This window comes from Hylobates moloch, unplaced genomic scaffold (assembly GCF_009828535.3).
Source record: "Hylobates moloch isolate HMO894 unplaced genomic scaffold, HMol_V3 SCAFFOLD_1, whole genome shotgun sequence".
Classification (NCBI taxonomy): Eukaryota; Metazoa; Chordata; class Mammalia; order Primates; family Hylobatidae; genus Hylobates; species Hylobates moloch.
The window spans coordinates 220,871,222-220,897,959 of NW_026652276.1; the positions used below are offsets into that span (position 1 = coordinate 220,871,222).

The 26,738-nt window shown below is 43.8% G+C and overlaps 1 protein-coding gene across 4 annotated transcripts in view; it reads left to right on the forward strand.

Annotated features, from left to right (window-relative positions):
• The first annotated feature begins 8,672 nt into the window (after positions 1 to 8,672).
• Positions 8,673 to 26,738, forward strand: part of TBXAS1 (thromboxane A synthase 1) — a 203,405-nt gene continuing 185,339 nt past the window's right edge. For 2 of the 4 annotated variants that reach the window (XM_032761921.2, XM_032761922.2), the window contains exon 1: positions 8,673 to 8,888. In XM_032761921.2, the coding sequence (XP_032617812.1) occupies positions 8,797 to 8,888 (92 nt within the window). In that variant the 5' untranslated portion in view covers positions 8,673 to 8,796. The remainder of the gene's footprint in view (positions 8,889 to 26,738) is intronic. The other 2 variants (XM_058427205.1, XM_032761920.2) reach the window with 1 other exon arrangement.

Genomic DNA, 26,738 nt, shown 5'->3' on the forward strand with positions numbered 1-26,738 from the left:
TGGGTCTTAGATGTCCTGACCCTTCCTTATCTCTCCTATGTAGGCCAGTCCTATTCTTTCCTCTGCTTAATGCCTCCCAGCCATGCTGGTGTTCTCTAGATTCTTCATGCGCACCCAGCACAGTGCCAGGCACCCTGCACAAATTCAATAAATAATTCTTGGATTAATGAATGAGGGGTCAATCAGGAGACGGCTGCAATCTAGTGAGAGACCACGGAGCTGATATTTGGTGGGTGTCTCTAAATCTAAGCCCTAAGAAACCTTGCTTGTTCACTGTTCTATTGTCTTCCCATTGCCTAGAACAGTCACTCATGCCGAGTAGATGCCAAGGCATTTGTTGAACCAACGAAATGAAGTAGAATGAGTGGATAAAGGGAGTAGTGGCCAGACTGAGGGAGACTTCATAGGCAGGACCAGCAGGGCTTGCTGACTAACTGGATGTTGAGATGAGGGGGCTGAGGGAAGTCAAGGATGATCCCAAGTTTCTGGCTTGGGGCTGAAGGGAAGAAGGTACACTTTACTGAGACAGGGGAGATGGGATGAGGTTAATGGAGGAAGGAGGCTGCGGCAATGAGTCTAGCTTTAGAGAGTTCGAGTCTGTAGCATCTGTAGGCTGGTTGTCAGAGGAGGTCCACTGGGCAGCTGGATCTATTGGTCTGAAACTCAGGAATGAGAATTGGGCTGGAGAGAATGGATTTGGGAGTGAACAGCCTGTGATGTTAATGAAAGCCAAGTGAGTGGATGAGATTGCAATGTGATAGGCGGTGTGGTTGTACAATGATGTATAAAATATGGTCCTTGCCCTCAAGACTAATACAAAATCAAGATTTGACATAGACCTTAAAACTGTTTATAAGCCCATCCACATCTCCATAGCAACTTTGAAGCAAAGCGATAGCTCTGCCCTTATCACAGGCAGGGGAAACACACAGATGGCTGCTGTCTCCCGCAAGTCTCCCGCTGCAGGAGATGTTCCCTCTTCCCCGTGGGACCCACAATGAGTGGCACCTGCAAATTCCACTCTTCTAGCCAGTCCAAACCTGAGTCTTCTTCCACGTCTCAGCCATGGGGCCGAAGAGAGGGAGGGGGACGTCAGAATCAGCCCTTTCTGTCCAAACCCCCTTTTCTCTAGGTCTTGCCTCTGTACACCCTCCACTTCGCCAAAGCCAGGAAGGAGGTGGCCGTAATGACCACATTGCTACTTTCCCTTGGTCTTTCTGCGGCACGAATGCTGTAGGTCGTTTCCTGCTTCTTGCAACTGTCCTCCAGTGGCTTCAGTGAAAACCATCACAGACCTCGTGTATTGAGTGCTCCCTATCAGCCAGAGCTCCACTAATCAGGCCACACAAGGAATTCATTTTCCTCTCCACCATCCTAGGCAGTGTGGACTGTTATTACCACTTCACAAATGAGAAACCGAGGCTCAGAGAGATGAATTTGTGTTCTAAGATTGTCTAAGCTAGAGTATGGAAGGGGTGGGATTTGAACACAGGTCATTTGAAAACAAAAAGCTGCATCCTTAAGCAGTAAAATAAGGTCCCTCAGCTAATGGTCCTGTTGTCTGCTCGCTCTCTCTTATACTCTTTCTCTCTCTCTCTCTGGTTATATCTGCTGAATCTTTTTCCAGGCAACTCTTTGGTATTGTCCTGCAAGGCTGCTCTTCTTGGTGTTGGTTCCCCCACCCCCAACTCTGTGCTTCCCTTCTCAGCACTCTACCTGTTCTCCGTAGCCCACTTTTATCCCTATGGCTTTGCCCCATCCACAAGCAAATGGCTGTCAAAATGAAAACCATTTCCCTACTTCAGATTTTTCTCCTGACCTCTACAGATCTGGCCACCTCCTGAGCATCTTAATCTGTGGGGCCACGAGAGGCCTCATGCTCAGCGTGCAGAACACTGAAGCCACGATATCTTCCTAACACTTGCTTCCTTCCCCGAGTCCTTGTCATGCTGTATGGCACCATCACGGGCTCACTCAACAGAGCCGGACATTCAGGGGTGATCCTTGACATCCCCCTCTTCATCCCCACACTCAATCAGCGACCAAATACTATGGATTCTGCCTTCCTGGTGATCTTAAAAACCAGCCCTCTCTTGCTCATTTCCACATCCACTGCCTTATTCAGGCTGTCATCTCCCACCTAGCTGACCCACAGCCTCCTGGCTTGTCGTCATGTCAGGTAGAAAGCATCCAATCTGCCTCCTGAGTGATATTTCTAGAAGCAAATCCGATCACGTTGCTGCTCAATTTTACCTCCTACTCTGGCTTTCCCTGACCCTAGCATGAAGGATGAACTTCTTGGTATAGCCCACAGTGCCTTGCAAGATCTGGCCTCTGTGTATCTCCCCGTCCTCCCCACTCACCCCAGCTTCTGATGCCTTTGAGCAAGCATCAGCCATGCTGCCCCCGACAAGCACATCTATCCTACTCTCTTCTGCTTGGTGAATTCATCTGCACAGTCTAAGCTCAGATGTCACTAGATTCAAACCTTTTACCGATCTCCTGTCCTCCTGTTTGTGTCCCCTCTGTGCCCTGCATGTATTTGTGCCATCATAACTATAAGACGGTTGGAACTTAGGTGTTTATATGTCTATTTCCTTATCCTGGAAGGTGAGCTCCTTGTTGGAGAGATGTGGGGCTTACACACTGGGATTCTCATCTACTGCCAGGTCCCCAGTGATTATTCAATGAGTGTTTTCTAGAAGAAGGACTGAAGGAACAGAGGAGTCCTCCTAACCTGATCTCCCGCTCTCAGAAATGGAACAGAGTCCCTAAAAGGATCATATTGAAGAGACTGGACTACACTGGGGGTAGCCGAGGTTTTCATGCTTCCAAAAGGCCCCTAATATCTTTTGTAAGGAGGTGAAGCAGGCCCCAAGCTCATACCACCCGTCCTTTTTCTTCCCTCTAGCCACTCTGCACCCTGGAGGTAAACATCAGAATAAACGATATCATAACTGTGGGCTGGCTCGGTGAACTATAAATATTCTAAACCAAGATGTGACCTTAGATTTAGTGGGAAAAAAACACTGCATGTAAAGCCAAATGATTCGGGCTTGAGCCTGGCCCCTAGGTTGTGTTACATGTATGACCTCAGGTGGTCGTGGGACATCTCTGAGCTCCAGTTTTATCAACCTGGGAATGAAAAGTATTGGTCACTTACTTCCTGGGGTTGCTCTGAGGCTCAGTAAAGTTAGAGAATTTCTTGGTACTTGAATGCTGCTGAGGAAGCTCCATTGTCCCTTTACCCAGCAGCCTTCATGACAAAGAGAATGTGCCTGCTGTCACCTCTTTCAGCCTCTGTTTCAGCGTCTGCCTCAGTCCTCACCAGAGACATCAGGCTTAGCACAGAGCAGCTGGGAGCCTTCAGCAGCGAAGGAAGGCACCGCTTAGACATCTGCACGGGCAGTTTTTAAACATAGGGAACATGAAGGAAATACCACAGAATTTATGGAGTGAAAGCTTTAAAAAGAAACACAAGTCTGAAGTCAAAACAGTTGACTCAATTCTAGGGGAGATGTCTGCCTGGAAGGAGGAGTGGGGGAAAAAGATAAACTTGGAGTGAGTGGAGACAGGGGAAGCAAAGCTCTGTGGGGAGCCCTACAAAGTGGGGCGAGTGGGCACCTCCCGGCATGGCTCGAGACGGAAAGTCGGTCCTGCCTGTACACAGGGCAGCACTTACTAGCATTTTGGAAACACACATCTTTGGGCCCAGCTGTTCCACTTTTAAGAATGTCGCTTGAGATAGCCTCATGCAAGGGCACAATAATATATACAAGGATGTCCACTGAAGCCTCATTAGAAGTTGAGAAAACTTGGAAACAACTCGAACGCTGTTTAGCAGAGGATAGGCTAAACAAATTACAACACGTCTGTACGGTGGAGCCTGAAGTAGCAAATGGCGTATGTCTCTAAATATGAACAGGAAACATATTCATTATACAATAAGTGAGAAAGACCAGTTGCAGGATGGCACAGGTGTGATGGTCTTGTTTCCATAAAAACTAAAAATATACATGTCTGTGCGTGCATGGAAAAATACAAGAGGGTAGGTAATAATTTGTGACCAGAGTTCATCAGTGGTTTTGGGATTATAGGATATTTTCTGTACAGTTCTGTAGAGTTGATTTTTTTCTTTTCTTTCTTTTTCTTTTCCTTTTTTTTTTTTTTTTTTTGAGACAGAGTCTTGCTGTATTATCTAGGCTGAAGTGCAATGGCGTGATCTTGGCTCACTGCAACCTCTGCCTCCTAGGTTCAAATGATTCTCCTGCCTCAGCCTCCCAAGTAATTGGGATTACAGGCACCTGCCATCATGCCTGGCTAATTTTTGTATTTTTAGTAGAGACAGGATTTTGCCATGTTGGCCAGGCTGGTTTCGAACTCCTGACCTGTGGTGATCCACCTGCCTCGGCCTCCCAAAGTGCTGGGATTACAGACATGAGCCACTGCGCCCAGCCTGAGTTGATTGTTTTTAATAGACGTATTAGTAAAAGAAAAATACACAGAAAACAGTGAAATTATGGGAAATATGGCAACTGTTTGACCTTCATCCTAGAAAAACCCTGATCAGTGTCCCTGTATTGCATCACAGATACCAAAATTGTAATACATCCTTCATCATGCTACTGTCCCAGTGAAAACCCTGAGCATCTCTCATTTCTTGCCTTCCACTCCAACCTGGCTAATTTACTGTCCACAATTCACAGAGTATTGTCTCCACTCTGTGCAGCCACAGAATGGGTGTGGTAACCTCTCCGTGGCATTTATGGTTTCTACAAATCACAAATCACATAGGAAGGGCTCCAAGAATATTAGAGGAATGAGCGAGTTAACTCAGCGCCCGTGGGGGAGCTGGCAACTCCCCAAGAAAGCCAGACAGCTCCAAGCTGGCCACCAACATTCTATAGCCTCTCCATGAGCAGGGTGGGAGCTGTGCTGGGTGCACAATGCCATGTCCACAGGTTGATGTGAGGGGCATGTTCTAAATCAAGTGCCTGAGAAGGGCTTCGGAGACCTAGATCCTATCCCTACACAACTATGAGACCGTGTACCAGTGACTTTCCCTTTCTGGGTTTCCGTTTTCACCTCTGTAAAAAAGAGTAAGACTTGGTCCGTGTTTCCAAAGCACTGTCCTTGGAAAACTACATCTGGGATATGTTATAAATGTCCCTGAAGAGGCCTTTGTGGTAAAATACACTTGAGAAATGCAACTCTCTGCATCATGCTCTTGGAGATTTCCAGTGCATATTAGCAGGTTAGAGTCTCCGAGGTCTGGCAGTAAATAAACTTACTTCTCGATGCTTATACCAGCAATTCTCATGTTTATTTCACCTTGGCATCCTTTAAAATATTTTTTTTCTGAGCATCTTGGTTATACATACACTGAGTTAAGTGTTATCCACGGTCACTTCTCGCTCCCTGAATCCATGACCACGATGAGTCACCCTCCATGCCACCCCCTCCATGCTGCCTGGCCATCATCCTGCAGTGTTCATGTGGCTGAACTTGGATTATTTCAGGTGACCCCTAGAAAAACCGAAGCTCTGTTTTGTGAGAGAGAATGGGTTAGCCTCTCATTACAGATCCCGATGGAATGGGAGGAAGGAGAGGTAGCCTACTGACAAAGGAGAGGGGTGGGGAGTCTAAAAGGGCTTGAAATGCAGCCAGGAGCAGCCAGATGGGGTGGTGCAGTTGGGGGACACTAAGTAGGAATAACATGGAGGGACACTAATAAGCAGGGAACTACAGAGGAATAATTTTCATAATACGTCTATTAAAAACAGGTAGGCAGGGCAAATGGTCAGAAGGAAAGGAAGGTTCTTGGCACCTGTGCGATTCACTATCTTATTTGTGGCTCAACTCATCTCTTCCCCTGGATTTAAATACCAAATTTATGTTGATGGCTTCCAAGTTTGCATATAATCTCTCGAGGAAGAGCATGGGCTTTAGAGTCATACAGCCCATGCCTCAGTTTCTTCCTCTGTAACATAGGGTTAACCATAAGATTTACCCGCTAGGTATGTGTATGAGGATTAAATGAGTTGACACATAGGAAAGCTCCTAGAATCGTAACTAGTGTGTAGTAAGCACTCATAAATGACATGATCACGATCAATTGCTATTATTCATAGTTTCAGCTATCAGTGCTCTCTGGCTTGACACCTCCACTCAGATGTCTCCAGGGCATCTCAGGCTTAACAAAACTGAATCAGAATTCTTGATTTTCCCAGCAACACCCCACCTTTCCCAGACTACTTGTTTCAGTGAATGGCACCCGATATACCTGTAGCTCAAGTTTGGAACCTGAGGGTCAGGTGTGGTCCTCCTTTCCTCTTCCCCTTCATATGCACCCCACCAGGAACTTCTGCAGAGCACAAGAGCCCACCTCCAAAATATATTTCAAGTCCATCTACTTCTTCCCACCTCCCTCTCTCCTCTAGCCAAGCATCCCTTCTCTCTGGGTGAAGGCAGCAGCCTTCTGTGTGCCTTCCCTGTCTTTCCTCTCACTCCTTTCCAGGGAATCTGCACCTGTGACCACAGCCTTCTGTAACAAATGTACCTGTGACCATCCTAAGACCTGTGGGGGCACAGAAAAGGAAGCCCATAGCTACCCCTGCTGGCTTTTGGTGTCTATTTGCATGAAGTGCCTTTTTCCACCCCTTTACTTCAAGTTTACATGAGTCCTTATGTGTCAGGTGAGTCTCCTGAAGGCAGCAGATAGTTGGTGAGTTCTTATCCATTCTGAAGTTCTGTATCTTTTAAGTGGAGCATTTAGGCCATTTACATTCAGTGTTAGTATTGAGATGTGAGGTACTATTGCATTCATCAGGCTCTTTGTTGCCTGTGTACTTCTTTGTTTGTTTGTTTTTTGCTTTTGTTTTTTAACTTGTATTTTTGTTTTATAGGTCCTGTGTGATTTACGCTTTAAAGAGGTTCTGTTTTGATGTGTTTCCAGGATTTGTTTCAAGATTTAGAGCTCCTTTTACCAGTTCTTGTAGTGGTGGCTTGGTAATGACGACTTCTCTCAGGATTTGTTTGTCTGAAAACGACTGTATCTTTCCTTCATATATGATGCTTAGTTTCATTGGATGCAAAATTCTTGGCTGATAATTGGTTTGTTGAGGAGCCGGAAGACAGGGCCCCAATCCCTTCTAGCTTGTAGGGTTTCTGCTGAGAAATCTGCTGTTCATCTGATTGGTTTTCCTTTACAGGTTTCCTGGTTCTTCTGTCTCACAACTCTTAAGATTCTTTCCTTCGTCTCAACTCTGGATAACCTGATGACAATGTGCCTAGGCAAAGATCTTTTTTACAATGAGTTTCCCATGTGTTCTTTGTGCTTCTTGTATTTGGATGTCTAGGTCTCTAGCTAGACTGGGGAACTTTTCCTTGATTATTCCCCCAAATATGTTTTCCAAGCTTTTAGAATTCTCTTCTTCCTCAGGAATACCAATTATTCTTAGGTTTGGTCATTTAACATAATCCGAGACTTCTCGGAGTCTTTGTTCATATTTTCTTATTTTTTTCTTTGTCTTTGTTGGATTCGGTTAATTCAAAGACCTTGTCTTTGAGCTCTGAATTTCCTTCTTCTACTTGTTCAATTCTGTTGCTGAGACTTTCCAGAGCATTTCACATTTCTAAAAGTGTGTCCAAAGTTTCCTGAATTTTCAATTATTTTTTCTTTAAGCTGTCTATTTCATTGAATATTTCTCCCATTCAATATTGGGGGAGTGTGTTGGGAGAGGGGGGTCTCCCTTTCCCACTTCCACAATTGGGGCACTCACAGTATTTGGAGTGTCTCCTGGGTCCTGCAGGAGCAGTCCAGTTCTTTCAGAGAGTCTGTGGGTCCTTTTGGGATTGCTGGTTTGTTCTTGCAGTTGATCTGGAGGTAAAATTCACCATGGAAGCCTCCAGATGCTGCTTTGTCTGGAGCTGCAATCTAGTCCTGCCATCCATCCACTATGATCCCCTCCATCTCTCTGTCTACTTTAGTCAGATAAGCTCAAAGCTAGAACAAAGGACCCATATATGAGCCTACGGATCTGCCTTCAAACACTTGAGAAGCCCTCCAACTCACCGTGAGAATGCTGACCCCAATCGGGATCTTTGCTTTGCTCCAACAGCCAGACACTCAGAGAGGTCCTCAGACCCAGCAACTAATGGACTTGGTGGGATGGTTGTCCTCAAAGCAGCCAGCATTTTTATCAGGCTGGCGTCTGGTCCCATATTTTTCTGGGATATTCAGAGTCTCTTGACATGTATCTTCACTTAATTGTGAATTTTAAAAATTATAGATGGATGTAGATATAGATACAGATGTAGATATAGACATAGAGGTAGATATAGACATAGATATAGATATAGATATAGATATAGATATAGATATAGATATAGATATAGATATAGATATAGATAGACATTTTGGAGAAGCGTCTGTCTTTGAAGACTTCCTCTCAGAGTACAAGTCCATGGTTACAACCATTTTGTTTCTCAGCAAACATGGGGAAGTTTGCTTTTGCTCTCTGAGGAAGTTAATATAAATGTTTATTGACAGTGCAGTCATCAAGGAATAAAGTTGCTGATTCATTCCTTTACACTGAAACCCTTTGTTGTGCCCTCCTCTTCCTTCCTCTTTATAGGGAGACACTCTGAGAAAGAGCACATTGTGGGGGCCCACTCCATGTGATGTTTGCTTGGTTGCCTGTTCCCTTTTCTACCTGCAGAGCACAGTTCCCATAAGGGCAGCGGGATCAGCCTCCTGTCTCATCTGGAAGACCACCCCTCTGGGGTGTCAGAGGAATGATGGAAGCCTTGGGGTTTCTAAAATTGGAAGTGAATGGCCCCATGGTGACGGTGGCCCTGTCAGTGGCTCTCTTGGCCCTCCTGAAGTGGTAAGTGCAGCCAGCCCTAGGGACTGTGACAGCGTCAGCAGTCTCACCCTGGAGCCTTGCTGGTGCCGTGGCGGGGTATGTGGGAGTGTGTTTTTCTTCTTTTCTAATCTAGCGGGAGTGAGTATTAACACAGCTTCAGAATTAAAAGCAAACAGCCAGGTTAATCTTTTGCTAAAACGCGTGAGATTGAAGTGTCAGGAAAGGCTGGTGATTTGGTGACTGAGAATGCTACACATAATTAAGTTTGAAAGAGATGGAAAAAGAAACAAATTGGAAAGGCATTAGGTTTGGGTAGAAGTATTTCCTCAAACCCTGTCATATCTCCTCACCTCATTTTTCTAAAATCCTCTGTCCTTGTTGGATTTACAGTTAATTCAGCCTCTTGGTTCATATTACATTCAAAACAAAACAAGACTTGGGAGCTCTTTGGCAAATGTGGGCCTCTTTGTGGGAAGTCATTGAGGGGGATTTCTGTAGGGTTAAGGACAAAGTGGTAGATCTAATTTCTCATATTTGATAGAGGGAGATGGATTCTGATGAACATAGTGTGTGCAGCTCCTACAAAATTTGAGACCCTGAAAGGATTTCAAACTTAAACTCCGAGTTGCTCCCCTGTGGTTTTGTTAATTCAACAGCAAATTTTCCTAAGCCTGACTCTGGTGTCTGTAGATCGAAGGCCTCATAATATGCTACATTTATGCATATTCACCCTGTCAGTTAAACTTATTAGAGTTGCCCATTCAATCAAAAGCACCTGGATTTAGATGGCTCTGGCTTTTAAGGGCAAAGTGAGTGGAAAAAATAATGGAGAACTGGAGTCCGAACAGAATTTTAATTTATGTTTTCAGTAGTAATAAAGCCTTCTCTAGATTAATAACTGGGAAAGCACTTTGAAAAGCATCAAGCATTATGCAAATGTGAGGTATTATTCTTTTGGAATTTGCATAGCTGAGAGTGGAATTCACGTTTGATGTTCTATGATGATGAAATTACTTCTTGGAAATTGGCTCTGAAACCCAGCCTCAGTCCCAGTGCTGTTTTTCTTTTTAACTGGTTTAATTATTTTTTTGAACTTTTTAATCTCATTGTAGCTTATCTTGGATTGGAACTGGCCACATGTAAAACCAAGAGCAAATGGTAGCCCCTTCCCTACCCCCAGCCCCCAGTAATCCATCTGAATGTGTTTTTATGCTCAGGCAAGCCCGAAGCACAGTGTCTGACATGCAGAAGGTGCTTAGTCGATGTCAGCCACTATAATTAACTATCTATCATCTATGTAACCTAAAAGAAAATAAGTCTTTAGTGGTTTAGGTTTATTTTTAATTTCTTACCAACTGCTTATTCATATTAATCTCATCAATAGCTATGCTCTGACTGTGGTTCTCAAAGTGCACACTTTTTTACACTTTTGTTTCAGTCTTTGTTGTGTCTGAGTCTCCAGCTCAGTGCCTGGCATGTAGGAACACCACACCATTCAGCAGGGCAGCGGTGTGTTTGCTGTCTATTCTTGGGCCATATTAATAACCTGGTTCAAAGATGCAGAGATTAAGATAAATGTACCAAGCAGAAGTGGTAAATAGGGAGTGAGAGCTGACTTCTATTTGTTAGTGCAAAAATATTTATTAACCTGTTAATGTGTGCCCAGTCTGGAGGAGGCCCTCGTACAAGGTCAGGAAGCAGATCTGGAGCAGGTGCCCAAGGCAGGGGAGACACAGAGGTTCTGGGGGTGAGCTCGATGTCAGAGAGGATACTGCAGGAGGAGCGGAGGCAGCAGGAGAGAGGTTGTGGCCCTGGCTCTGGTGCTTTTGGGTCCATCCCTTGATTCAGTGCAAGGGGAATCACCCTTGGGCTTTCGACCCTTCTGTTCTAGGTGAGACTCTAGTCAGCCACTAAGCAACAGCCACCAGCTTGAATGAGGCAAGGCCCACTTCCTGCTTCATTCTCTTGAAAGGATATGTGTGGAAGAGACAGGGGTGCTTTTCCTCCAGTGAGAGGATTCACAGGCAAGGAAAGATGCAGGTGTAGAGACACTTGCAGGAGAAACTGGCAGGGGGAGTGGATTAAACACTGCAGCACATTAGTCTTTGCTTTAAGTGTTACATGTGCCATCCAGACAGGTGAGATGGCAGCAGAGAACCTAAACCCTGAGAAGGTGAAATCAAATGGGATGGGCGCAGTGGCTCACGCCTATAATCCCAGCACTTTGGGAGGCCAAGGCAGACAGATCACTTGAGGTCAGAAGTTCGAGACCAGCCTGGCCAACATGGTGAAACTCCATCTCTACTAAAAATACAAAAATAAGCTGGGCATGGCAGCAGGTGTCTGTAATCCCAGCTACTTGGGAGGCTGAGGCAGGAGAATCATTTGAACCTGGGAGGCAGAGGCTGCGGTGATCTGAGATCATGCCACTTCCCTCCAGCCTGGGTGACAAAGAAAGACTCTGTTTCAAACAAAACAAAACAAAACAAAACAAAACAGAAGGATGGGAGGATGGAGGGGATCATGGTGGACAGGAGGCAGGACTAGATTGCAGCTCCAGACAAAGCAGCATCTGGAAGCTTCCATGGTGAATTTTAGCTCCAGATCAACTGCAAGAACAAACCAGCAATCCCAAAAGGACCCACAGACCCTCTGAAGGAAGCGGATTGCTCCTGCAGGACCCAGGAGACAGCCCAAATACTGTGAGTGCCCCAATTGTGGAAGTGGGAAAGGGAGACCCTCCTCTCCCAACACACTCCCCCAATTTCAGTGGGAGAAATATTCAATGAAATAGATAGCTTAAAGAAAAAACAATCGAAAATTCAGGAAACTTTGGACACACTTTTAGAAATGTGAAATGCTCTGGAAAGTCTCAGCAATAGAATTGAATGAGTAGAAGAAGGAAATTCAGAGCTCAAAGACAAGGTCTTTGAATTAACCGAATCCAACAAAGACAAAGAAAAAAAATAAGAAAATATGAACAAAGCCTCCAAGAAGTCTCGAATTATGTTAAATGACCAAACCTAAGAATAATTGGTGTTCCTGAGGAAGAAGAGAATTCTAAAAGCTTGGGAAACATATTTGGGGGAATAATCAAGGAAAAGTTCCCCAGTCTAGCTAGAGACCTAGACATCCAAATACAAGAAGCACAAAGAACACGTGGGAAATCCATCGCAAAACGATTTTTGCCTAGGCACATTGTCATCAGGTTATCCAGAGTTGAGACGAAGGAAAGAATCTTAAGAGTTGTGAGACAGAAGAACCAGGTAACCTGTAAAGGAAAACCTATCAGATGAACTGCAGATTTATTTCTCAGCAGAAACCCTACAAGCTAGAAGGGATTGGGGCCCTGTCTTCCAGCTTCTCAAACAAATCAATTATCAGCCAAGAATTTTGTATCCAGTGAAACTAAGCATCATATAAGAAGGAAAGATACAGTCATTTTCAGACAAACAAATCCTGAGAGAATTCGTCATTCCCAAGCCACCACTACAAGAACTGGTAAAAGGAGCTCTAAATCTTGAAACAAATCCTGGAAGCACATCAAAACAGAACCTCTTTAAAGCATAAATCACACAGGACCTATAAAACAAAAATACAAGCTAAAAAGCAAAAGCAAAAAGTAACAACAACAAAATAACAAAGTACACAGGCAACAAAGAGCCTGATGAATGCAATAGTACCTCACATTTCAATACTAAAACTGAATGTAAATGGCCTAAATGCTCCACTTAAAAGATACAGAACTTCAGAATGGATAAGAACTCACCAACCATCTGCTGCCTTCAGGAGACTCACCTAACGCATAAGCACTCACATAAACTTGAAGGCATGGAAAAAGGCATTCCATGCAAATGGACACCAAAAGCGAACAGAACAGTGATAGCTATTCTTATATCAGACAAAACAAACCGTAAAGCAACAGCAGTTAAAAGAGACGAAGAGGGGCCAGGTGTGGTGGTTCATGCCTGTAATCCCAGCACTTTGGGTCATAAGGTCAGGAGTTCATGACCAGTGTGGCCAAAATAGTGAAACCCTGTCTCTACTAAAAAAAAAAAAAAAAAAAAAAAAGGTAGTGGGGCATGGTGGTAGGTGCCTGTAGTCCCAGCTACTTGGGAGGCTGAGGCTGGAGAATCACTTGAATCTGGGAAGTGGAGGTTGCAGTGAGCTGAGATTGCACCACTGCATCCAGCCTGGGTGACACAGCAAGACTGTTTCTCAAAAAAAATTAAAAAAAAGAAAGAGACAAAGAGGGACATTATAGAATGGTAAAAGGCCTTGTCCAACAGTAAAATATCACAATCTTAAACATATATGCACCTAACACTGGAGCTTCCAAATTTACAAAACAATTATTAGTAGGCCTAAGAAATGTGGTAGACAGCAACACAACAATAGTAGCGGACTTCAATATTCCACCAACAGCACTAGACATGTTAGCAAGACAGAAAGTCAGCAAAGAAACAATGGATTTAAACTATACCTTGGAAAAAATGGACTTAACATATATACAGAACATTTCATCCAACAACCGCAGAATACACATTCTATTCAACATCATATGGAACTTTCTCCAAGATCGACCATATGAGAGGCCATACAATGAGCCTCAATAAATTTAAGAAAATTGAAATTGTATCAAGCACTCTCTCGGACCACAGCAGAATAAAACTGGAAATCAACTCCAAAAGGAACCTTCAAAACCATGCAAACACATGGAAATTGTTAAATAACCTGCTCCTGAATGAGCATTGGGTAAAAAAACAAAATCAAGATGGAAATCAAAAAATTCTTCTAACTGAATGACAATAATGACACAACCTATCAAAACCTCTGGGATACAGCTAAGGCAGTGCTAAGAGGAAAGTTCATGGCCCTGAACACCTACATCAAAAAGTCTGAAAGAGCACAAATGGACAATCTAAGGTCACACCTCAAGGAATTAGAGAAATAGGAACAAACTGAACCCAAACCCAGTAGAGAAAGGAAATAACCAAGATCAGAGCAGAACTAAATGAAATTGAAACACACACACACACACACACACACACACACACACACACAAAGATAAATGAAACAAAAAACTGGTTCTTTGAAAAGATAAATAAAATTGATAGACCATTAGCAAGATTACCCAAGAAAAGAAGAGAGAAAACCCAAATAACTTCACTGAGAAACACAACAGGAGATATTACAACTGACACCACTCAAATACAAAAGATCATTCAAGGCTACTATGAACACCTTTATGCACATAAACTAAAAAACCTAGTTGAGATGGATACATTCCTGGAAAAATACAATCCTCATAGCTTAAATCAGGAAGCATTAGATACCCTGAACAGACCAATAACAAGCAGTGAGATTGAAATGGTAATTAAAAAATTACCAACAAAAAAAAAGTCCAGGACCATAGGATTCACAGCAGAATTTTACCAGACATTCAAAGAGGAATTGGTACCAATACTTTTGACACTATTCCACAAGATAGAGAAAGAAGGAACTCTCCCTAACTCATTCTATGAAGCCAGTATCACCCCAATACCAAAACTAGGGAAGGACACAACAAAAAGGAAAACTACAGACCAATATCCTTGATGAACACAGATACTAAAATTCTTAATGGAATACTAGCTAACCAAATTCAACAACATATCAAAAAGATAATCCTCCATGATCAAGTTGGTTTCATAACAGGGATGAAGGGATGGTTTAACATACAAAAGTCAATAAATGTGATACACCACATAAACAAAATTTAAAACAAAAATCATGTGATAATAGATGCAGAAAAAGCATTTGACAAAATCCAGCATCCCTTTATGATTAAAATTATCAGCAAAGTCAGCATACAAGGGACATACCTTAATGTAATAAAAGCCATCTATCACAAACCCACAGCCAACATAATACTGAATGGGGAAAAGTTGAAAGCATTCTCTCTGAGAATTGGCACAAGACAAGGATGTCCACTCTCACCACTCCTCTTCAGCATAGTACTGGAAGTCCTAGCCAGAGCAATGAGACAAGAGAAAGAAATAAAGGGCATCCGAATTGCTAAAGAGGAAGTCAAACTGTCACCGTTTGCTGACAATACAGTCGTTTACCTTGAAAACCCTAAGGCCTCCTCCAGAAAGCTCCTAGAACTGATAAAAGAATTCAGCAGTTTCCAGATGCAAGATTAACATCCACACATCAGCAGCTCTCCTATACACCAACAGTGACCAAGCAGAGAATCAAATCAAGAACTCAACCCCTTTTATAATAGCTGCAAAATAAACAAATAAACAAATAAACAAATAAATAAATAAATAAAATACTTAGGAACATACCTAACCAAAGTATTGAAAAGCCTCTACAGGGAAAACTACAAAATGCTGCTGAAAGAAGTCATAGATGACACAAACAAATGGAAACACATTCCATGTTCATGGATGAGTAGAATCAGTATTGTGAAAATGATCATACTGCCAAAAGCAATCTACAAATTCAATGCAATCCCCATCAAAATACCACCATCATTCTTCACAGAATTAGAAAAAACAATTCTAAAATTCATACAGAACCAAAAAAGAGCCTGCATAGCCAAAGCAAGCCTAAGCAAAGAGAACAAATCTGGAGGCATCACATTACCTTATTTCAAACTATACTATAAGCCCATCATCACCCAAACAGCATGGTACTGGTATAAAAATAGGCACATAGACCAATGGAACCAAATAGAGAACCCACAAATAAACCCAAATACTTACAGTCAACTGATCTTCAACAAAGCAAACAAAAACATAAAGTGAGGAAAGGACACCTTTTCAACAAATGGTACTGGGATAATTGGCTAGCCACATGTAGGAGAATGAAACTGGATTCTCATCTCTCACTTTATTCAAAAATCAACTCAAGATGAGTTAAAGACTTAAACCTAAGACCTGAAACTATACAAATTCTAGGTATAACATTGTAACAACCCTTCTAGACATTGGCTTAGGCAAGGATTTCATGACCAAGAACATGAAAGCAAATGCAATAAAAACAAAGATAAAGAGCTGGGACCTAATTAAACTAAAGAGCTTCTGCACGGCAAAAGGAACAGTCGGCAGAGTAAATAGACAACCCAGAGTGGGAAGAAATCTTCACAATCTATACATCTGAGCAAGGACTCACATCCAGACTCTACAATGAACTCAAACAAATCAGTAAGAAAAAAATAAACAATCCCGTCAAAAAGTGGGCTAAGAATATGAATAGACAGTTCTCAAAAGAAGATATATAAATGGCCAACAAACATGAAAAAGTGCTCAACAACACTAATGACCAGGGAAATGCAAATCAAAACCACAATGCAATACCACCTTACTTCTGCAAGAATGGCCATAATCAAAAAGTAAGAAAACAGTAGATGTTGGCGAGGATGTGGTGATCAGGGAACACTTCCACCCTGCTGGTGGGGATGTAAACTAGTACAGCCACTATGGAAAACACTGTAGAGATTCCTTAAAGAACCAAAAGTAGAACTACCTACCATTTGATCCAGCAATTCCACTACTGGGTACCTACCCAAAGGAAAAGAAGTCTTTATTTGAAAAAGATACTTGAATATGCATGTTCATAGCAGCACAATCCACAATTGCAAAATCATGGAACCAACCCAAATGCCCATCAATCAACAAGTGGATAAAGAAACTGTGGTATATGTATATGATGGAATACTACGCAGCCATAAAAAGGAATGACTTAACAGCATTTGCAGTGACCTGGATGAGATTGGAGACTATTATTCTAAGTGAAATAACTCAGGAATGGAAAACCAAACACCGTATGTTTTCACTGATATGTGGGATCTAAGCTATGAGGATGCAAAGGCATAAGAATGATACAATGGACTTGTATGGTGCAGTGTATACTGTTTGGGTGATGGGTGCACCAAAATCTCAGAAATCACCACTAAAGAACTTCCTCATATAACCAAATGCCACTTGTACCCCAACAACTTACGGAAAAATAAAAAACAAACAAACAAACAAAAAAGCAAAAAAGCAAAGGGCACACCAAGGTTGCTTCTTGTGCTCTCAACCAGCCTGTGAGTTCTCTAAGGGCGAGGGCCAGGTCTCCTATCTCGTTACAGTTCTGGAATCTTCTGCCAATGGCAGGGATGCTCTGCTAGCATGTGGTTGAAGGTGGTAAAGTTAAGAAGTCCACAACCATCAGCCTCGCCCCAGGACTCACTGTGGGGCTCCTGCTCCTTCAGCAGGCCCCCTGTCACTCTCTCCCCCACACCCTGGGCTGGGGTCGGAGCGACACTGTTTGCAGTGGTGTGAATGGTCCTTTGTTGCTGCATGAGGCCTCCTCTTTCCTTCAACTCCAAGCTCAGGGGTGCTTCCTCAGGGAAGTGTTTTCTGTTTCCAAAGGCACTTATGAGCCCCCTCTCAGCATTGCTTTTATCCCATCTCTGTCCCTCACAATGCCTGGCACATAGTTGATGCCTAATAAATGCTGACTGAAGGCTAATTCCAACCTCTAAGCTCTGCCTGGTGCTTTCTTTCTGTGGTTCTTCTCTTGGCCTTCACAGTTCTGTACAAATCTAAATTCTCTTGCCCATGTGACCCACTCCCTTTCCTGAAAGCTTGCTGTGTTTTCAGTTTGTTTCAATTTGCCATTCACTGTTCCAGTTGTTGCAGGTGGACTGTTTTTGTATCCCTTCTTATCCTGTAGAGCAGACACCATGCCATGTACTTAATGCACACTTCTTAATTACTAGGTGTATGCATGAATTTGGAAAAAAGACCAAAAAAAAAATCTTTCATTTAAAAAGACACTGTTTTAAACTAGGCATAGTACACTTTGGTCGTTTTCCCAGAACCGCATCGGACACCATTTTTCCATGATGATCATTTGATTTAAACTGGCCAGTGTGTGGCTGAGCTCTGTGAACTGGGGCATCGGGGGATCAGGGCTGCACCACCAGGGCTGGAGATGGAGCTGGGGATAGAGACTGTATTAGCTGGAAGTACATGGAGCACATGCTAAGACGATTAACACACAAGATAACACATTTCAAAAACTAATTTTTTCCCATATAAAATGCTTTAAAATTCTTACTTCTGGAAGAGATTTGATGTACAAGAAATGAGTTGTACGAGTTGAACGTTGCTCGAGGCAACCATAAGTCCTAGCATATTTAATCTTTCAAGCAACACCTAAGGACTGGCAGCTGGGTTCCTGTGGGGAGGATAAAGATTGCTTTATTCTTTAAGAACCAGTGTAAAGAAATAGCCCAGATAGCAATAGTGGATTTCTTTCTGGGATGGGGTTGTGGGCGATTTCTTTTCCCTTCTTTTAGTCTTTCTGCATCTTTTGTATTTCTTTAATGAGTGTGAATATTTAGCAAAAAAGAGAAATTTTACTAAAAAGAGTGGGAAACTGCTCCTTTCTAGTGGCGAAGGGGAAAGCAGTTTCATGCTTTAGGCATAAGGTTTCAGGACTGTAGTCTAACTATTTCTTCCAGTGGAGTAGAATGTCTGAAAGGATTTGGAGTAACAGGGCTGATGAAGCGGCGAGGAAGGTGGATAGCTATCTAAGCACGTATGTGAACATAGCTGGAAGGGCTTGTAGTACCAAGCTGCACTTAAAGCTCAGGTACCAAGACCGAGAGGTACACAATCAATTCGACATCAAAAATAGGAATTCAGGCTGGGTGTGGTGGCTTAAGCCTGTAATCCCAGGGCTTTGGGAGGGCAAAGTGGGAGGATTGCTTGAGCCCAGGAGTTTGAGACCAGCCTGGGCAACAAAGAGAGACCCTGCTTCTATCAAAAAAACGAATTAAAAATTAGCCAGGTGTGGTGGTGCAAGTCTGTAATCTCAGCTACTTGGGAGGCTGAGGTCGGAGGATCTCTTGAGCCCAGGAGGTTGAGGATACAATGAGCTGTGATTGCACCACTACACTCGCACTCCAGCCTGGGTGACAGGGCAAGATCCTGTCTGTAGTCCCAGCTACTTGGGAGGCTGAGGCAGGAGAATCACTTGAACCTGGGAGGCAGAGGTTGCAATGAGCCGAGATCACACCACTGCACTCCAGCCTGGGCAACAAGAGTGAAACTCTGTCTCAAAAAAAAAAAAAAAAGGGATTTCAGATACAGAGTGAGTTAGTGTTCTGATCAAGTCTCATTCTAAGACCAGTTTAAATTGAAATGTGATTGGTGATTATTAAGATTTAAGACTATCACAGATTATTAAGACTTAAGTTTACCACTCTGCCTGGAAGTTCCTTTCCCAGAGAGTTGTTCTACATGCGAGAACTGGACTCTATTTCTAGACCCACATCTACTCCAGACTATATTTAAAAGGCACCACTGGGATAGAATATGGGAGCCAAGATGAGAAATATGAAGAGGAAGAAGCCATGTAGGTATTCCCTGGCACAATGAGAGGTGAGCTCTGGAAAAGGCATCCCGCCTCCAGCATGTGGGGACTGAAGATCAATTTGCCCACCAGTTCCCAACTTTGGTTCCTAAAAGTGTTTGGGAAATTAAGTCTAAATCAAGCCCTTCTTGGAGATTCATAGCATATCAAAGGCCCTGAAGGGTTCTTTAATAAAGGGACCTGTTCAGCTTTATTTAACCCAGTGTTTTCCCAGCGTCTTTGCTAAAGTACTGCTGCATATGGCCGTGGTGGGATGGGCAATCCAGACCCACTGAGATGGTCCCTTGAAAAGGGCAGTTGGATGCATTGGTAGCTGCACAACCAGTGGAAATGGAGGGGCCACAAAACGGAGGAATAAAACATTCAAATTGCTCCTTTGCAAGCTCTGAGGTTCCAGGGTTGATGTCTTGTTTCCTTCAGGGCACAGAAAATATGGAGTCTAGTGAACAGAAGCAGGGCCCATGAGTAGGGGTGGTCCAGGTTTACACCAAAGAAAATGAATACTACCCACAGCTGTCTGGCAAGGTGGCAAGAGAGCACCTCGGAGGTCACGAGTGTCCCTCACCATCCGTAGGAATGCCACAAAAGCCCTTGCTGTCAGACATGAGCAGCTGGTACAGAAGGCCACCGAGTGCCTTCCCGATCTGGACTCCATGACTTCTATGCCTACTGGCGCTCTTGCATGGGTCAGTCTGTGCTGCTGCTCAGGAAAAGCAGGTCAGGTGCCATACCAGCGACCCAATGGCGGCTGCTACTTCTTCTGCCTGGGCACCTCATCATCCCCAGCAGTAGTTCCTAGGTGTGAGAGTGGCGAGGAGCCCAGAAATACAGAAGCAGCGTTTAGGGGCCTCATGGTAGCTTCATGCCTGACTCTTTTCTCTCCTTTTCCGGCCTGGCCTCTAGGCCTTTCTGGATCGCCAGCCAGTCAGACTCTACTTTGAGAAGCAGAAGGTCTTGGGCTGGGTCTTGAAATGCAGGGAAGAATTGACTTGCCAGAGGAGAAGAAAGGGAAAATTTCAGGTGGGGAAGTATCCCAGGCAAAGGCAACATTAGAGTTTGTAACATTTGCTGGAACAAAACATTAGGAGTGTGAATAATGGACACAGTTTAGAAATACATTTTAAAGGCCGTGGATAATTTTCAGTGCCTCCAAGCATCTAGAGAGGGATAGATGCTATTTCCCTTTTTTTATCTTTTTGTATTTTTGTCTAGGATATGATGGGTACTTCGATTTAATAACTCAGTGATGAGCTTGGAGATAAAATTGAGCCTGCTGTGAAAACGAGGTCTGTGGCTTCCTTGAGGACCATTTCTACAGAATATTATTTTTTTGTTTTCTCTCTCTTAAATGGTTATACACAATATCCCTATCCTTCTCCTCACTTTATTGACTTTCCAGAATGAGAGTACGAGGTATGACTATAAAGTAACGTGACTGATTATTTGAGCATACACTCCAGTACTTATACAGCCAAATGAATTTTATGACCTTCAAAGGCATTTTCCTGATAAGCGAAACCCTTACTGCAGATATGCCACTATCAAAAAACACATTCTTAGCACTTTTTGTGGGAATGGCGCTTGGTGCCTAGATGAGGTCCTTTGAAAGCCCTCAAGGCAACACATCTTTGTGGAGAACAGATTGATTTTTTTTTTAAACAGTCCATATTTTGGCAAATAGATGATTAAACAGAGTAATGTTATTTGCAATGTTTTAAAAAATGTGATTATAAAACAATACAGAGCTTGCAGAAGAGGTGTATGAACCAGTTCTGGAAGCTTGGGAATTTTGCTGAGGGGCCACACTCATTGGCATAGGAGTTGGTTTTTGGTTTTGGTTTTGTTTTTTAAAGAAAACAATAGCAACAGTCTTAATATTTATGGTCATACCTTCTCTCCTCTAGTAAGGAATTCAGGCTTCTGGTAGCATCTGTTTTGGGCGCAGAGATGAAAGAAGAATCTTATTTGTTGTATAAACAAAGCAAAACATCAGATTGATGTGTGTCCATTACTGAGCTGCGTGACTGGGTGCTCAGCGCTGCCTTCCGGGGAGGAAGTGACTCTCCCAGAAATAAAATGATTGAATGAACTCTTCCCCTACCCCTAGTGCCATAATAACAACAAACCTAACAACTATCGCTTGCCACTGAAGGGAAGTACGCTGTCTATGGGAACCCTGGTAGCCTTATACGGACTTGTTTTTTGCTTGCAGGAATAACATGCATCTGGACATGGGAATGAGACTGGGGAGAAAGGGAGGGGGCAGATGCTCACACTGGTATTCATTGGTGCTTCAGTTACTAAGAGCCACATCTTTCCTGGTTTACCAGAAATAGGTGCTGTTGCACAACTTCCTGGTGGATAGGGTCGGGGGTGTCGGCTGATAGGGGAGTTCCCTGGAGCCCTCGGCTCTCTCTGTTGCCTTCAGCCTCAGCCCTCAGTGCAGAGTTTGGCCCTGGCCCGCGCTGTGGGGCCCTCCTAAACCTCCCCTATGTCCTTGCAAAGGTGTGCTTCTTAGGTTTCGCTTGAGCAGTCAGCCAGTTCCTCAACACAATCTCAGAAAGAGGCAGGCCCCTTTTTTCCCCTCGAAGGTATCTAGAAAAAACTGTGTCAGAGATGATCTGAAAGCAAAGCCAAGCTCTACCAAGAGTGGCTTCCACCAATGCCTTTTTTCCCTGAGCACTGCACACAGACCCCCTGGGAGAGCCAGCGCAATACCCCCAAACCAGCAGCTGCCTCCACATTCTCATCTGAAAGGTGCCCTAAAGTCCTCGCATGTGCTTCCCTCCTTCCTGCACGGACATGCCTGCTCCCTCCAAGCTGCACAGCGCAGTCCCTGTTGCCTGAATGCTCTCCCCTCTTGGTTTAACTGAACTCCTGCCTAACCTTCAAAATCTTGTCTAAATGTCACTCTTCCATAAAGGTCTCCTCCACCAGGCCAGCCCTCAACCAGCCCTGCCTCCTGTGGACTCGCTTTCTATCTCTCTGGCTATCTCAGCACTTACTACTTTACTTTATTTTATTTATTTATTTATTTATTTATTTATTTATTTAGAGATGGAGTCTCACTCTGTCACCCAGGCTGGAGTGCAGTGACATAGTCTCAGCTCACTGCAACCTCCACCTCCCAGGTTCAAGTGATTCTCCTGCCTCAGCCTCCTGTAGCTGGGGCTACAGGTGCATGCCACCACACCCAGCTAATTTTTGTATCTTTAGTAGAGACGGGGTTTCATCATGTTGGCTCTCAAACTCCTGACCATGTCTGGTCTCAAACTCCTGACCTCAGGCGATCCGCTCAGCTCGGCCTCACAAAGTGCTGGGATTATAGGCATGAGCCACGGCACCCGGCCCACTTTATTTTATAGCTTATGTATGTGGCCTATCTTCTTGGCTTGACTGTAAGTCCCTAAGGGCAGGGCCCACATCTTAAGCCAGTGAGTGCCCTCTACATAGTAGCTGCTCAGTAAATGTTAATGACATGATTATGCCTCTGGTGACCAAGATAGCAGCACTGTTTCCAAATGATTACTCTCACAATGTGTGTGTGTGTGTGCATGCCTGTGTATGGAAGAGGGTAGAATCAGTCTCCCCCTAACTGCACACTAGTGGTACTGTGTTCTTAGCACCTGGCAGAATGCCTTGCACAAGGCTTATTGAAAAGGTAAATAAATCTTGATTCATGCAATCATCGAACGCTGAAGGTTTTCTAGGCTGTGAGCTGGTTCTACCTCGTTGGTGTGCTATGGATAACATTCCCATGAATTCAGATAGATAGAGGAATTGCCCCCTTTGAAATTGAAGAGCAAGACTGCAAAACGAGGGGATGATGGAATGCAGGACCCAGCCACTTAGAATATGTGGTACATGGGGGTATACAGAGCACTCAAAGTCTGAGTGGGGTATCCTGACACCAGACTAGGGTACAGGAGGCATCCAACCCCCAGAAGAGAGGCATCAAAGAACAGACACTTTCTCCTTCACTGTTCTATTGAGCACAAATCCCACAGTTTGAAGCAATGGTATCTCGACTCTTCCCACCATCCACTGTTGATATGATTTTCCCCATAGATCCTATGTTCTGTTGTCCCAGCAACAATGTATATTTAAGTAATGATTGATTAATTTTCCCATTTTAATTATTCAAAGGCAAGCTAATTGGAAATCTCTGCCAGTTGAGAATAGCTGATCAATGAGATAACCAGCATTAGTGTACCAAATTATAATTCCACTCCAAAGCAAAGAAACTCGACATTTTTGTTAACCTGCACCACCATCGCATTGTCAATAAATGCATGATTTACATTAGGCTCTTTGAAATATTGAAAATATCTCATGTACCCTCTTCCTACCTTCACAAATCAGTAGGCACCTGGGAACCCCAGGCTGTAAAACAGTGAGGAGGGAGTGTAGTCAGTTGTACATTTAAGGATTTTAACTCCATCTGTACACAGAGAGTGACCAAAACTGGTAGAATCATCTCATGATCTAAGAGCGTATCCAAGGAGATAATTGGGAGGTTCTCAGGAGAAGTGTGGCATTGTGGAAATCAGCCAGGCCTTTACAGTGTGGGGACAGACACACATTTTCCACTGGGTGACCTTGGGCCAGCCACTCCCTCCTTGCTCATTTCCTCATTGGTGAGAGAGGGCTGGGACACCTGCCTCTCGGCATTGGCACATTTCCGCCCCCGGCCCCCAAGCTATGCTGGGAATCAGCCTCACATCTTTCTTGGCTCTCACCCTAGTGTTAACCCTCCACAGTCTGGCCAGTCTTGACTCCTAAGTGTTCCTCTCTCTATCTGCTTTGCTTCTGCTGCAGTTGAGGACTTCAAAATCACTCCTTGGCTGGAAATAGCCTTCCCACGGGTCTCCCTGCCTTCTACCTTGTGCTCCCCTAATTTGTCCTGCAACTGCAGCCACCAGCTCACTGCTCCTCTGCATAAAACCCTTCCCTGGTCCTCCTGTCTAAGGAAGTGAGTGTTCCTGGCCTGGCTCCTGAAGCCCCCTCTGACCTGGTCCCCTGCCCCTCTGCAGGTTCAACTCCCCTTGCTTCTCACCTGGTGCCTGGCTCCCAGGTGCTCACAGCTCCTCCCACACACCATGCAGTTCAGTGCCAATTTCTTTCCTTCTACCTGCATGTCCTTCCCCTTTCATTTGGGTGAGAACTTCTCTAGGAGCCTCTTCTTCATCCCTGGGTTCTTGCCCCAATATACCTGGTAACTTCCCTGTCTCTCGTCACTTACCTGGTTCCCCAAGGGCAAGATTGGTCCTTCCTCAGCTTTAGCTGAGCACCCAGCATTGTGGCAGGGGCACTCAACACATTTCTGTTGAGTAATAGGCACGCAGTTACTTGTTGAACCAAACTGCGTTAGAAGAGATGATCTATAGGACTTTGTGTGGCATATGCATTATTCTTTGCCGCTATGGGTATCATCACAGAGAATTTCCATTGATTTCTAGCTGTGTGCCACTGCAACCAGCTTTCACCCCGACTTGTCATATAACAAAATATCATTGAATTGAACTCTAGTTTTTTTTTTTTTTTTTAGACAAGGTTTTACTCTGTTGTCCAGGCTGGAGTGCAGTGGCACAATCACAGCTCACTGCAGCCTCAATCTCCCCAGGCTTGGCAGATTCTCCCACCCCAGCCCCATGAGTAGCTGGGACTACAAGCGAGCACCATCACACCAGGCTATTTTTTGTATTTTTTTTTTGTAGAGACGGGGTGTCGCCTTGTTGGCCAGGCTGGGAACTCTGGATCTTAATAAAATATTTTTTTCTTTAGAAGTCAGGCTAGGCTGGACTGTGGGTTGAAGTTCATCTCTGTGCTATTTGTGAAGGAAGGGATTGCTAACCAAAATCATTGTGCAAAGGTGACAGCTCAACCTATTTGGGAAAATAAACTACTCCCGAGCACTTCAGCAGCTTGCTAGTTTATCAACGATCCCTTGAAAACACACTAAAAACACTTCACTCTTCCTGCCTTTCCACACTTTCTATAATGGCCCAGGGCTTAGGCTTTGGAATCAGATCTCCTGGATTCAAACTCTGGCTAGCCTTGTGACCTTAAGCAATAGATGTCAGGTCTCCGTGTCTCAGTTGCCCCATGTGTAAATAGGGATACTAATAGTACCTACCTGTTAGCATGTTGGGAGGATTACATGAGTAAGAACAGAAGGTGGACTTAGAGCAGTGCATGGCACAGCTCAGGGTCAATAAACATTAGCTCTTACTGTTATCTGATAACTGCACGCTTATATTCAACAAAAACTGCATAGACGCTGGGCAGCTAGATCTTGGTTTTTATGTTGTTTATCTAGTTATTTTGTAAACATCATTCTGAATTCTCACCTGATCCCCAGGAATGCATTGCAGTGAAAAGTGAGGAGAGGTGTACTTCAAACAAGTGGCCTCATTTTGAATAATCCTGGACTTATACCACTAGGTAGCTTTTGACCTTGAACAAGTAAAATGAGGTTTTAAAAATGCGTATTAGACTTAGTAGCTGAGGTGTCTTTGGGGGTGTTGGGGATGGTCACCGATGGTGTGGTGGGGACAGAGCCACAGTGCAGCAGGTTTAGAAATGATGGGGAAGGAGGGCAGATGAAAAGAAGACTGTGGGCTTTTCTTTGAAGCAGGTCAGAGATGTCAGCCACCTCTCTGAGCTTGATCACTTTTCCATACGGTCAAGCGGAAATAGTCATTCTCTCCCTGTCTCCTTGAAAGGGAGTATGAGCACTTGTGAGCAATAAACCTTACACCAACATATATTGCTATTAGTCTATTGAGGGCATCTGTTTACCTCTCAGTTGTAGGTGCTTAAAAATTAAAGATAATCTATTTCTTGAAGAGTGCACAATAAATCAAGCTTTAAACTCAATTTGCTTTCCAGAAATTTTTCAAATTTTTCCATGACAAAATTTACATTTATTTTCTGATTTTAACAATAAGAGTACCATTCTAATTTTCATTTGGTCTTTGCTTCATTGGTTGACATTTGCCTTGCTCTTGGACTCGAGAACTTGAAGTATCAGTGAGGCATAGCACATCAGTAAATAAGCCCCGCTAAGCCATACTCTACTCTCACCCGTTGATCAGATCCTTTGTTTCCTGCTCACTCTCATCCAAGCCCTTACCCACATCATTTTCAATGATGGTGTCACTGCAAATGTTTCTTTGCAGGTTCAATTCTTTCCTATCATAAAACAAACAACTGAGCCAGCCAACTAACCAACCAACCAACCAACCAACCAACTAACCAACCAACCAACCAACCAACCAACTCACTAACCGCCTCTTCTTTGACTCCACCCCAGGCACCACTCCACTTATCTTTCTCTTCTCAGCCTAGTGGCTTGAAAGAGGACTTTGTATTTGCTCACTTTCTCTCCTCCTATTTACCCCCGACCCCTGCAATAAGGTCTCTGTTCCATTCTCCACTGAAATGGCTTTCTTC